Source organism: Mizuhopecten yessoensis, unplaced genomic scaffold (assembly GCF_002113885.1).
Source record: "Mizuhopecten yessoensis strain PY_sf001 unplaced genomic scaffold, ASM211388v2 scaffold8009, whole genome shotgun sequence".
NCBI lineage: Eukaryota > Metazoa > Mollusca > Bivalvia > Pectinida > Pectinidae > Mizuhopecten > Mizuhopecten yessoensis.
Genome location: NW_018407333.1, coordinates 186,011 through 200,497, shown reverse-complemented (window position 1 = coordinate 200,497; position 14,487 = coordinate 186,011). Strand labels below are relative to the sequence as shown.

Below are 14,487 nucleotides of genomic sequence, written 5' to 3'. Positions count from 1 at the left end.
ATACTGTGACAAAGTAAAACAGCTTTAAACATTTTGTCGATGTTGATTGTTCTGACTGAGTATTCATTTCATCACAGACGTGACTATTTAATAGTATACGTGATGTTCGGGTTTCGTTAAGATAATGTAAGTGGAAAAACAAAAGAAAAATCGTCGTTAATGCAAGTTTTTAAAAAAAACCTTCAACATTCAATAAGCACTGTAAGGATGCCTCTCGCTTTCAACGTCAACGTTCAGTGTTTTACATGTATCTGTGGTTTTGGTGCTTTTCAGTTAATATGGCGCGTCCAGATATGGTAAAGCGATGGTTGAGAGGGTTTTGGTGTAGAAGGCAGACAGCTTTAGGATGGATATCATTCCTAATAGTGCTGATGATCTGGGCAAATATGCATATTCTATCATGCGTTACAGAACACTCGGAACAAGCGCCGGATACCGAAAGTAAGTGACCTGTAATTACATGTTATACATGTAGAATCGTAGTTCCCGGGCGCCAAAGCTCTTTAATGGTAACACATGCGTGTGTAAAAAGTTACTTCCGTTTCAATTGTAACGTCACCATGCTCTATGCCAAATACAAGGCATTTGTCCTGACACTTTCCTTACGTTCTATCTTGTTTTATTATTTAAACATTATTTAGGAACCAATATAACAATAAAGGACTATCAGGTTCCTATATTCATATTCATTCACCTCAAAACCACACCATAATTGATAAATCTGTACATGTCATAAATGATCTTATTAAGACCTTTACCAAAGTTGACATTGACGTAAAATAAAATGCTACAAATAAATGTTCGTCCAATTTAGCAATACAAAGTCTGTGTTGTACTTAAGAACTGTTTTTGTCTAATATTATATATATTTTATTTGGATGAAACGATACACCGATGTTTTCACTCGTCCTTCACACTCCTGAAAATATCTGCCATACTTGTAAAATGTTTGTTGTATTCAATAAGAAACCATAAACTGTCTTTTATATAAAACCTATGTTTTCAATACATAAGTGTAACTTGGTGTGCTACTGTTGTTTCAGGTATCCGTCTATCTACTCGGTCATCCACAGAGAAGCAGACAACGATGAGGGGGCCAGCTCCATTTCATGTGAGTTACATTACATGATCAGTTTGTACAGCATATTATTAGTACGTGTTTCCTAACCAGTAACATTGTTATAATTTACATAACATTTGGTTACACAGGAAACATTGCGATTTAAATTGTGAAGTTGATAATGAAGTTTTTAATGCGCAGATTGCATATATCATAAAAAATAGCAATTACTAACGAAATGTTGGCTTGTCCATTGAGTAATAACTTCACCCTGGCTTGTCTATAATATCATGTACACTTTGCTCATTATTCACTTGACCTACCTTACAGGTGGAAGCCAGGAGATTGACAGTTGATCCGAAAAGGGCCCTTCTTTACGGAAGGATGAGGACGAACCAAAGTCAGTTTACATTTCTGTATCATCTGTATAACCATACAAACACACAGTTCTCTTCAAATCATTCTCGGATAATATTTACATTTTTCTTCCAGTATGATATTTGAGATAATCATATCTTCCCCAATGTAATGAAGTATTTAAATAATTATAAACATCTCTGAAAATGCGGTTAAAGTTTGATAAATGTAATACTTATTCTAAACTCCTTCACTGTTATAGTTTGTATCAGCCCAATTCAAAGCTCATGGCTACAGCATCTCGCGTCGTGTCGCCATGCCTCTTCTTCTTACTGGCGTTTTATGATAAACAGTATATCTATCTAGTGAAAATCAATGACTGTGTTTATACAACTTATAGTTTATGATAAACAATATGACTAACTCGAGTTTTATGTAAACTAGTGAGAATCGATTACGTATCACATGCACATTTGTAGTTAGATATCAAATCAAATTTTAGGAAGACTTGATTAACTTGAAAAAGATGATTTTGCATTATCACTAATTACATATCCCTTAATATATTTAATCAGATACCCCTCTCAACCCTAATAAGATATCCTCTTTATATACTAAATCAGATATCCCCTCTCAACCCTATTAAGATATCCTCCCTATATACTAAATCAGATATCCCCTCACAACCCTAATAAGATATCCTCTTTATATACTAAATCAGATATCCCCTCTCAAACCTATTAAGATATCCTCCCTATACCAAATCAGATATCCCCTCTCAACCCTAACAAGATATCCTATCTATATACTAAATCCAATACCCCCTCTATACCCTTATCAGATATCCTCAATACATACAAAATCAGATATCCCCTCTCAACCCTAATAAGATATCCTATTTATATACTATGATCAGATAACCCCTCTTCACCCTTATCAGATATTTTCTGTATATACTATAATCAGATATCCCCTCTTTACCCTTATCATATATTCTCTCAATATACTATAATATGATATCCCCCTGTATCCTTATCATATATCCTCTCTTTATACTAAATCCGATACCCCTCTATACCCTTATCAGATATTCTCTCTATATACTATAATCAGATACCCCCTCTATACCCTTATCAGATATTCTCTCTATATACTATAATCAGATACCCCCTCTATACCCTTATCAGATATTCTCTGTATATACCATACTCAGATATCCCCTCTTTACCCTTATCATATATTCTCTCTTTTTACTGTATCAGATACCCCCTCTATACCCTTATCAGATATTCTCTCAATATACTATAATCAGATACCCTCTATACTCTTGTCAGATATCCTCTAATATACTATATCTGATACCCCCTCTATACCCCTATCATATATTCTCTCTATATACTATAATATGATATCCCCCTGTATCCTTATCATATATCCTCTCTTTATACTTAATCCGATAACCCCTCTGTACCCTTATCAGATATTCTCTCTATATACTATAATCAGATATCCCCCTTTACCATTATCAGATATTCTCTCTATATACTAAATCAGATACCCCCTCTATACCCTTATCATATATCCTCTCTGTATACTTTGATCAGATATCCTCCTATACCCTTATCAGATATTCTTTCTATATTCTAAAATCAGCTACCCCCTCTTAACCCTTATCAGTCGGCATCAGTTCCACGCTATCACAAGGAGACAAACACCAGCATATCGCAGCCTCCTAAAACACACGCGTTCACTACAGACATGCATCTTGCACACAGGGGAGGCCGTCCTCAAACCTTATCAGATATCCTTTGTTTATACTATAATCCAATATCCCCCTATACCCTTATCAGAAATTCTCTCTTTATACTATAATCAGATATCCCCTCTTCATCCTTATTAGATATCCCCTCTATATACTATAATCAGATATCCCCTCTACATCCTTATTAGATATCCTCTCTATAAACAATAATCAGATACCCTCTATACTCTTATCAGATATTCTCTAATATACTATATTCAGATACCTCACTATTCCCTTATCATATATCCTCTCTATATCTTATAATCAGATATCCTGTATACCCTAATCAAATATTATCTCTATATAATATTATCAGATACTCTCTCTAAACCCGTATCATATATTCTCTCTATAAACGATAATCAGATACCCCACTTTACCCTTATCAGATATCCTCTCTATACACTATAATCAGATACTCTCTCTAATTCCTTATCAGATATCTTCTCTATATACTATATTCAGATTCCCTGTATAAGATATCCTGTCTGTAACCTGTAATATGAAATCCCCTCAAAACTCTAAGTATTCCACTTGTATAGTTACATTGTTTTCAAATGTCTCCTCAATAAAATATGTTTAGATATCCTTTCATCCACTATATACACTGTATGTCTATATATGTATTTAAATATATTCACTTTATCAAGACATTCTTTTGATTTACTGCATTCAGTTTTTCTCTATGTATACTTTTTTTGGATACCCTCTCTATAAAACGTATTTTGAATCGTTTTCCCGGCATGCTTAATATCACGGTAACTATTAATACAGATATTCATTTAACTGCGAATATGCATCATAAATATAAAACCCCACTATAATACTGAGTTAGACTTGTGAATACAATGTACGGCTACGTCACGGTGCTGATTGTCTGTATAAGAAATTAAGAGCAAACAGTTTAAAATAATGGACACTCATGAACACACCTTTCTATGATATTGTATCTCCATTCTGAAAAATATTGTACACTTTTTTATATTCTGTAGAAATCTTCGAGGGGCTGAACTTTATACCATAACAATTAAGAGCGCTTTGTACGTTGTATAATTTAATCTGTATTGCTCATAAGTCAATTCGTCACATTGTAGGTGAGTTGACGATCGGGATTCCAACGGTCCAGCGACGCGGCGTTGACTACCTTGAGAAAACGCTTTACTCATTGATAATTAATTCAAAAGCTTCCCAGCGAAGTTCTATAGTTGTCGTCATCTTTATGGTGGACAGGAACGAGACCTGGACCACAATTAGAAGCAAACAACTGGCTGGAAAATATCCCAGACTCATAAAGAACGGATTCCTCCAGATTGTACATCCACACGATCAAAGTATATATCCAGATTTCACCAAGCTTAAGAGGACATTTAACGACACTGCAGCAAGAGTGACCTGGCGTTCGAAACAGAATATCGATTATGCTTATCTGTTCTCGTATTGTAAAGGTATATCACGGTATTATCTTCAACTGGAGGATGACGTCATTGCAGCTAGCAATTATTACGACGATATTATAAATTTCATAGAATCAAAATCGACCACTTTTTGGTACTGTCTCGAATTTTCCTTTTTAGGATTTATTGGAAAGTTGTTACGATCGTCCGATCTTCAAGAATTGTCGGAATATATATTGATGTTCTTCGATGAACAGCCTGGTGACCTTTTGCTTAAGGCGTTGAAAACCATCAAAACCCAATGGAAAGATATTCAAATTAAGAGATCATTATTCCAGCACAAAGGAGTCGTGTCATCGTTAACAGACAAGGAACAACACTTATATGACGGGCATTTTAAAGACCGCTTTGGATTAAATCAATACTCTCGAAAGCGGTTTTATCATGTGAATCCCTCCGCAATGATTGATTCAAAAATCGACACTTATTCTGATTATGAACCCATGCATGCATATGACCTATCTGACAAATATTTTTGGGGGGTCAACCCTAAACAAGGTGATTACTTTAGGATAACTTTCGAAGGTCCTCAGAACATAAGCCGTTTATTCATAGATTCTGGCGAAGTGACAAAGACCTCCGACATGTTACAACACGCAAGGTTGCTTGTATCTACCGCCATCGAGATAGACAAACCTTGTCAGAATCTCGTCAATATCATTAACTTTGTTGACGGTGATGTTGACACCAGAAAGTCCAACATTTCACTTCCTCGAAATATAGACTGCATAGTGATTGAAATAACAGCCAATCAAACTGATTGGGTCATTATAAGAGAAATCGCTGTATTTCTTCCGGGCGAACAAGAAATCGAGGAACAAAGCAAAAAAGAAAAGGTCCCGCAACCACAAGGAGAAAGTGAAATGTTGAAATGGCAGACTTGGAAGAGACACGAACCGTTCAAACCACCATTCCTTTCGCCGCGATTCGAAAACGGTGCATTAATTCTGCCTGGCCAAAAATTGAATGGAAATTGGCAGGACCAAAAATTGCGTAACGACAAGCGCCTAATAAGTCCAAATCAAAATCAGCAGCAAGCAAAGGACCGGCGAGAACCAAACGAACCGCCAGATACACGAAAACGTAATCAGCAAAGAAATACCGTAATTATCGATAAACCGAAACAAATACAGAACATCCTTGACAGAAAGCAGAAGCATAGACAGTCGGAAGGTGTAATTCTCAGTAAGAATGATCAGCATCTGTTAGAACTTTGGCAGCATCAAGTTAACATGAATAAGCTGATGATGAAAATGAGTGGCATAGAACATAATGTCCCCATATTCAACAAACCTCCCCCACATATAGAGAATAAGCGATACGAAATGGATGGTTTACCACAAAACAATGTCCCATTACATAACAGACCTCCCCCACATACAGAAAATCAGCAATTCGAAATGGATGGCAAAGCACAAAACAATGTCCCATTACATAACAGACCTCCCCCACATATAGAAAATAAGCAATTCGAAATGGATGGCTTACCACAAGACAATGTCCCCCATCCAAACAAAGCTGGCACACACGTAAGAAATCTGAAGCGACGTATATTCCGTCAACCTAAACAACAAATAAAAGGGTAATCTACAAAAACAGCCGTAAGGAGTCGGAGAGGATCAAAACCCAGACAAACTGGAAAAATTAGAAACCTTCAAAAGAACATGGATGGGTACTTTAAATTTCTCTCGAACAACTATAGGAAATAAAGATCTAAGAAATAACACAACTTAATGTTTGTAATCAATTTTATATACTTGAGGAAAGTGGAATAGGAAATGGTACAGACATAAAAAGGTCTGTCTACTTGAAAATGGAGTAACGATAATCGGTGTATCCACAATCGGTTGGATCAAAATAAAACCCATTACATATACATGTGCCTTTGAAAACCTAAAGTATTCATTTGAAAGTGTGGCACTTTGGTTTTACATAATGTGATATAGAAATATAATTTGGATGATCATATTAATATCCAGTTTTTGTAAGAGTCCATAAATTATACCAAACTAGATGTAGCAGTTGATCAATTCATGACTATGTTAACTCACGCGGGCAAAATACGAGCGCAACGTCGAAACGACAACGGCGGGAACAGGGAAGACACTAAAACGACACATAATAGACCGGTCCCATCAGTTACTACGTAAGAGAAATCTGTTTTCTGCACCATATCCACACTTGGCATGATCTGTGCAATCAATCACCTGTGTGTCACCAGTTCCGTGATCTAGTTTGTAATCATGTTTACAGAACAAATAATATATGACATATTGTCTGAATATTTATCTATTTGAACAAGATATTTTACACACGCTAACCTAGCTCGTAATCATGTTTACAGAAAAACACAATCAAATGCTAACCGTTTGTCCTAATACCGCAACAGCGATCTTACACAAAAATGAACAGTTTATAAACATACGAGTAGAAAAAATCACAACGTGTCCGATTTTTCCGAATATCACTACAGAAAGTGAGTTAGTTGTGATTTACCTTACTATCAAACATGCGGTATTTAATGATCACCGCATTGCTTAAAAGTACAAAATAGTTACATTGTATAATAACGCGCAATTAATTGAATTGCATGATAATACATCTTGTTCCTTATTATACATCCACAACGATGATGGGGGATATACTGAATTCATCTTGTTTATCTATCTGTCCTTCTGTCTGTCCGCAGATAGAAACTTGTCCCCCTTAACTACTAAGCCGCGCTCAATACAACATTATATATATGATCGGTACAACATGTAACGGTGCACCTGATTAAGATTGTTCAGTCTCCTACGATGAGTTGCCCGTTTTAGTCATATCAAGACTTGTCGGGACATTTTCTCCATATCTATCTGGTCGACTACTATGAAACGTTTTTAGAGTGATATGTAGGGTTAATTCATCCTTTAAACAGTCCCCTTGAACATCTCATCAAGATATCTGCTATAGCCTCTGATTGGTTATAAGACGATTGCGGTTGCAATTTGTGTTATGGCCTCTGATTGGTTATAAGACGATCGCGGTTGTAATTTGTGTTATGGCCTCTGATAGGTTATAAGACGATCGCGGTTGTAATTTGTGTTATGGCCTCTGATAGGTTATAAGACGATCGCGGTTGTAATTTGTGTTATGGCCTCTGATAGGTTATAAGACGATCGCGGTTGTAATTTGTGGTCTATTTAGCCGATTTTCGTCATAATTCATGGAAGTGATACATAAATTATTTATAGTTTATGATGGACAACTGACTTTCAAGTTTTAGGGTTCACGATCACTGTCTTGGCCTTTATTTAGATTATGCAGCCGTGTGGTCGCACAACGCACCTAAATTACCGTGCGCACATCGTGCATATAGTGCGAAAAACCGGGCTATTCAACAATCGACCGCCCTGATGTACAATATTTTATTTTAAATGCCTTACGCCGAAGACAATAATATTAAAAATAAATAAAGAAGTGTATTGGCAATCTGGAAAAAATGATTTGATTTAATCTATCGCTGGCAGATCTTTTTTAATTTGACATAGACTATTTGCAAGGCTGTATTGACTTTGACAACGTTTTGATAACAGCAAATGTTCATAGTTTTACTGTGGTAATCATCCAGAAAAGGATCGTATAGTCGTAATGTAGCAGAGTCATATTTTATTGTATTTTATATTGATATTATGACGTACATGTCCTGTGTTGTGATCTTTACCTGTGATGTATACCTGTCTGTACCTGTATAATATCCCATAGAGTGGTTCTGTAAGGTCCAGTGTGTTATAGTTTATATTCTTTTTTTCAAAGGTCAGATATTTTATATAGACTTCGGTTTTTATTGGTCAGTTATATGTTTGTCACTTTTTGCGGGATTTCTTTGTGTCGGTTTTGTGAAAGATTTTGTGAAAGAGCTGACATTTTGATTTGGACACAGACACATACATCTTTTGACAATCGAAATATTCAGTACAAAGTGATAAGCGGTTTGATGACATCGGTTTCCCAATTCCTGGCTCTGTGCCATACACAGAGTATGTATCTAACATTACACATATAGGATGTTGAACCATGTTATGTCTGTGCTGTGGAAATGAAATAAATATGAATCTTAAAGAACTCTTGGTTATTTGTAAAACCACCTCGCTACAGTATAAAAAATGAAGTTCCCCATAGTAGGGATGATTTATAGGTGTCTGCGCTCGCACATGCACATTACTCACACATTACACACACATTACTCACACACTACTCACACACTAATAATAATAAATAATAATTTACAACATTTATATAGCGCCCTATATGATTTGTAAAATTACTCTAAAGCGCTTTACAACATATGGATAATAGTAATGGTTATATTTGTGAAAACAAAAAACAAAGGCTTACAATCACTTTTATACAAGCAAGCAAGCAAGCAATGTGCAAATAATTGAACAAATAAAAGGGTGGTATTTACATGACGTCTTTGCAAGGTTTCTAAAATGCAGACATGAATAGGTGAGTTTTGATGTCCCTCTTGAACTTGTCCAGGGTATTTGACTTTCTAATAGCAGATGGTAAGCTATTCGACAACGTAGCCGAAACCCTCCCGAAACATGTTTCCGTAGGTCCCAGTACAAGAATTTGGGATACACAACAAAGATTCTGACACCGACCGCAGTGATCGTGACACTACTCGCACACTACTCACACCTTACTCACACACTACTCACACCTTACTCACATACTACTCACACATTACTCCCACCTTACTCCCATCTTGATCACCTATTATTCCCACCTTGCTCCCACCTTACTCACACCAGTATAAACTATATAAGTCAGAGATATGATCAGGGACATGTCACTGTCTCACATGGCTCAAGCTCTCAGCGACGTCGTCAAGAACGCTGATATTTCAACTTAACGTTTCTTCTTACCAAGTGGATTGTTATTTAGGACTTCATAAAGAAATCACTTTTAAACAGTTGAAAAACAAGGTAAGCGTTTATTTAAAATAAGAAGGAAAGACAATAACTTTATCACTAGAACTTTTAAAAAGAATATTGTCAGTGTCGGAGAGTTTGCAATTAATCTGTGCAATTGTGGAAAGTTAATACCCATGGACAACGTCACAGACAGCGTTCCACATACTATAAACACTACTGTAATAAAACAACATGTCAGCAAAGAAAATCAGGCAGATATGTTTGAATATCTGTACTTAGGAAAGAAACCGATGAAACATCAATCAAAGAAACCAGCTAAGCTCCCCATCAAATACGGGATCAAGTATAGATTCAAAATAGGAAGTCTCGTTCGAATATCTCACGCAAAACAACTATTCAAGCGAGCCTATCAACAACAGTGGTTATCATAAATAATTAAGGTACACAGACGATATCTATTACAAGGTATTTCTCAATATCAGTTGATTGATTTTCTAAACGAAGTTATCAAAGGTAACTTTTCTGAATAAGAATTACAGAGAGTTGATAAGAACATGGACTCACTAGTTTACATAGAGAAGAAAATCAAGACGCGCAAGATAAGTTGCTAGTAAAATGGTTGGGTTGGCCTGCCAAATATAGTTCATATGTCGATGCAGATGCCGTTATTGATACTGTAGACATTGATCATGACACACTACGTCACAATCAACAGTAATAAGAACAAGGAATATTTTCCAGATAATGAGCCACATCTTTTTCGCACTCATTTACAATCTCTCCTGCATCTACCCGGACTCTGGCAGGCAGGGTTGGCAGACATTTACTTAGTTGGAACTGGTAAGTCAAAGGAAAACTTATACGTACATTGCGACGTAAGTGTTGGATCTATCGTCGACGGTGAAAAGGAAAAGCAAGATAACTGGACTCAATCTTTCACAATCTTTCAATATGAACCTGTAAATAAATCAGACATTGAAATATATATAACAAATGAGAAAGGCGAAATTCCTTCATTTCTGAAACAATCGGTGACGATAACACTACATTTCAAATCATATCCGTTTTACTCATGAATGTTTCAAACATGTACATGTACGTTGCCAATGTGGAAAAATGGATGAAGTATTACAAGAACGTCACTAGTGCCAAAATTAATCAATATATCGATGTCAATCGAGAAGTGAAACAGCATGGGGTGGTATATATACCAACACTAAGAAGTTCATGATTCCTATTGATAATGTTGAAAGTCAGAAAACTACAGCATTACACAACCTTGATGTAAATCTACTTCAAGCCAAATCCGAGATAAAAGAAAGCAGAATACACCCTACCATCAGTCGAACAAGAAACGTCGAACTGTAAACATCACACGACAAGCTAAGTCCAAGAAGAAAATTGTGATAAAAGAAATCTGCCACAAAAAAGAAACCAGTGACCAAAAGGAAACCTGCGATAAAAAAGAAACCTATAACAAAAAAACAACAACAAAAAACGACGACGCATTAAGGTAATAATAAGAAATCTCTACCATCCTGGCTGCAGTAAACAGTGATTTTTTCACAGAAGATCAACCCTCACAACTCGCCATTTTTGAATTTTCTCCAACACAGACAGCTGTAGAGAATATATATTATCAAGACGTTCTTCCCATCGCAAGTCGTCGGCGAAGCCCCCATCGAGTTCGTCATTTCCGGTTAGAATGGTATAGAATACATCGATCTGAAAATCACAATGATATCGGTGAAAGCTAAAACAAAAAAGGGCGATGGAACCAACATTGCTGTGAATGAGAACTTTGGACCTGTAAATGTTCCTACCTGCCATGTTTTCACAAGTGGATGTGGCGTTACAGGGAAAGCCTGTGGTGTCTACAACGAACCATTACGCATATAAAGCTTACATTCAATCGTTGTTAAACTTTCGTTATGACGCCAAACGTCTTAACCTGCCACGCAATTATGGTACGAAGATACTGAAAGGGAAATGGATGATGTAGGTGTGAGGACAGGATCTAATTTGAATCTTCTGTCTAGAGCAAATATGTTTGAGGGTAGTATAACCTGTGACATGCAAGGTCCTCTGTATCACGATTTATTCAAAATAGATAGATATTTACTTAATCAAGTACATGTTAATGTACAAATGTACGGATCTAAACCAGGGTTCTGCCTTGTGACAGATGCAGCTAACGCTAGCTATAAAATTGAGTTGGAGAGCATATGTTTACGTGTGGATAAAGTCAAAGTGAACCCTGTCGTTATATATGCACAGAGTCAAGCTCTAAATACGAATAATGCAAAGTACCCCTTCACACAATCTGTCATTAAACAGATGACTATACCAACGGGTTCGTCCAGTTACACATATGACAATATGTTTCAAGGAATGAGACCAAACTTCATCACTGTAGTATTTGTATAGTCTACAGCTGCTACGGGAGATTATGGTCAAAATCCATGGTACTTTAAACATTATAATATTACACCTGTTGGTTTATTTGGGGATGGTATTCCCCTTTAAAACTAAATTATTCCTCGACAGGCGGTCAGACTACCATTCCCGTTCTAACAGATATGTTTAAAACCAGTGGTAAATGATTGAATGATTGTGGATTGAATATTGATAGAGATGATATAGCCAGCGGTTATGCACTGTACACATTCAATTTGAACCCATATTTCAAGACAGTCAATACCTTACCCTATTAAAGCAGGGTAACGTAAGACTAGAAGCCACATTCGGAACTGCTCTCACAGAAACAATCACTTGTATCATCTATGCTGAATATCTAGGATATTTTAAATCAACGCTTTTAGAGACATTATTGCACAGTCATGAACACACATCAACTTCGATGCGCTATCGAATGTGATCCTGTGATGAGAAAAATGATTCTAGGTGTCAACGTGAGCGATCAGATACCACGAAATATACATACGTGGCCCAACAGTGTTATTGTAAATACAGATAATAGCAACCTACCTTGAAAGCATTGGCTAGCTGTATACATGGAATCAAAGAATAAAGGAGAATTCTTTGACAGTTATGGACACTCGTCAGAATATTTCGACTTTAATTTCCCCAATTTTATATATAACCATAAGCGCATTCAGAGCACAACCTCGAATGTGTGTGGACCATATTTTTTTCCCCCCTGCTTAATCAATGTAGAGGGATGACTATGAAATCTATATTACATATATTTGATAGTGATTATGTTAAAAATGAAAGGATTGTATATAATTACATGGAAACTCTTTTCCCCTTTGTATTCACTATAATGATATCAAACAGAAATGTTCCGAAATAAAATAATGGAATATATATTGTGCTATTTTGTGTATGTCTGTTCATTCTACATTGAGTCATGGAAGATAAATGGTGGGCAGAAGAAAGTTTGATCAAATTTCAAACTCCCACAACAATTAGGATATGTTGACCAACAGGATCTGGTTCAACAAATCTAACAAAACAGATATTAGATATGTAGATAGAATGTTTGAACAGCCTCCAACAAAAATCATTATTTTGTCGAAATTAAGCAAAAGTTGGAAGAAGTAACTTTCCATCAGGGACTGTCTGATGAAGAACAGTTTAAAGAATAGACGCAGATTAGCGGGCATAAGTTACTAGTTATCGATGACTGCATGGCCGATAGAGTAAATAGCCAGCATCGAATGAAGATGTTCTGCGTTATTTCATATCACCAAAACATTACTGTTACGCCTATCGTAAAGCAACCTCTAAACGTTACGGTGTTTTATTGATAGATATAAATCCACATGGAACACAACTCAATGTTAAAGAAGATTCGATTGAAATTACACCATTATGCACTCGAATATTGCCAGGAGAAGACGCCATTGTTTACGATCCGAGAAAATGAAAGAATTTGCTGAATTGTTTAATACTGCTTCAAAGCAACAACAAAAAATTATATTGGAGTCATTGGCTTATAAGCAGCTAAAGTTTTTAATCGAAATAATCTATAATGCTGTCATGGATAATATACCAATTAGTAAAAGCGATAAAAATAAATTGATCAGACATAAATTGGCTATTCGTAAAGTTTAAGTCGAAGCAGAGACAGAAGAGATTATTGTCACTCAAAGGAAGCTTGTTAACTTTATTTGTTAAAGCATATTTAGAATGGAAAACTAATTAGTTTTAATTCCGGGAGCTAAATACGAAGAGTATGATAGTAAACAATAATAAAATGAAAGGAAGGAACCACCAAGTACCGTAAAACAACAAACTAATGACTATAACCCGGTAGAAAAAAATGATTCAAATCCTGAAACAACTCAGGACGGTAAAGATTATATGTGAAAACTACACCTCATCATTTCATGACTCGCATCAATAAACAGAAGCTGAAGAAGAAATGGCTGTCATTCAAAGTTTAGACATGCCCACTTGCTCCGCCCACACACTATAAGTATAGCTGTTTCAAGGCAGATTTCATACAGGTTCTAAATTGTTCACCATGGCAGACGGATTTCTTGCTGGTCTACTGAAGAAATATGGAGGAGATGAAGAAGTTGAAGAAACACTACGAGACTTGAAGAGAAAACTAGACAGTCTAGATACCTCACCAACTAAAAAACCGAACACGTTGGTGAAAGATAGCGATGTTGAAACTGGGCCAAATGAAGAAACAACCCAAGAGTGTGAAGTATGCCACAAACAAATTTGTGAAAAAAAATCGAGTGAACCATCTTAAAGATCACCTTGCAGGTTTTTTGTTGTGTGGAATATGTGGTAAAACGTTTTCTCGACCTTTCAATTTAACTCGCCATACGTCGCTTGAAACGAGGACGAGGCAATTGACATAGAGAAAATTCCCTCAATCGCTTCACAACGGATACCTTGCAATTATTGTACAAA

General features: G+C 36.1%; 1 protein-coding gene across 1 annotated transcript; it reads left to right on the top strand.

Annotated features, from left to right (window-relative positions):
- Positions 1-276: 276 nt before the first annotated feature.
- LOC110454675 (alpha-1,3-mannosyl-glycoprotein 4-beta-N-acetylglucosaminyltransferase C-like) lies at positions 277-8,765 on the top strand. Its single transcript, XM_021504317.1, has 4 exons — positions 277-441; positions 1,044-1,111; positions 1,391-1,460; positions 4,316-8,765. The coding sequence occupies exons 1-4, from the start codon at positions 279-281 to the stop codon at positions 6,259-6,261; spliced, it is 2,247 nt and encodes a 748-aa protein (XP_021359992.1). The 5' UTR covers positions 277-278; the 3' UTR covers positions 6,262-8,765.
- Positions 8,766-14,487: the final 5,722 nt, after the last annotated feature.

Coding starts and splice junctions, on each gene's coding strand:
- LOC110454675 (XM_021504317.1), top strand. CDS start 279: ATGGCGCGTCCAGATATGGTAAAGCGATGGTTGAGAGGGTTTTGGTGT. Junction 442..1,043: donor ACAAGCGCCGGATACCGAAA/GTAAGTGACCTG, acceptor CTGTTGTTTCAG/GTATCCGTCTATCTACTCGG. Junction 1,461..4,315: donor AAGGATGAGGACGAACCAAA/GTCAGTTTACAT, acceptor GTCACATTGTAG/GTGAGTTGACGATCGGGATT.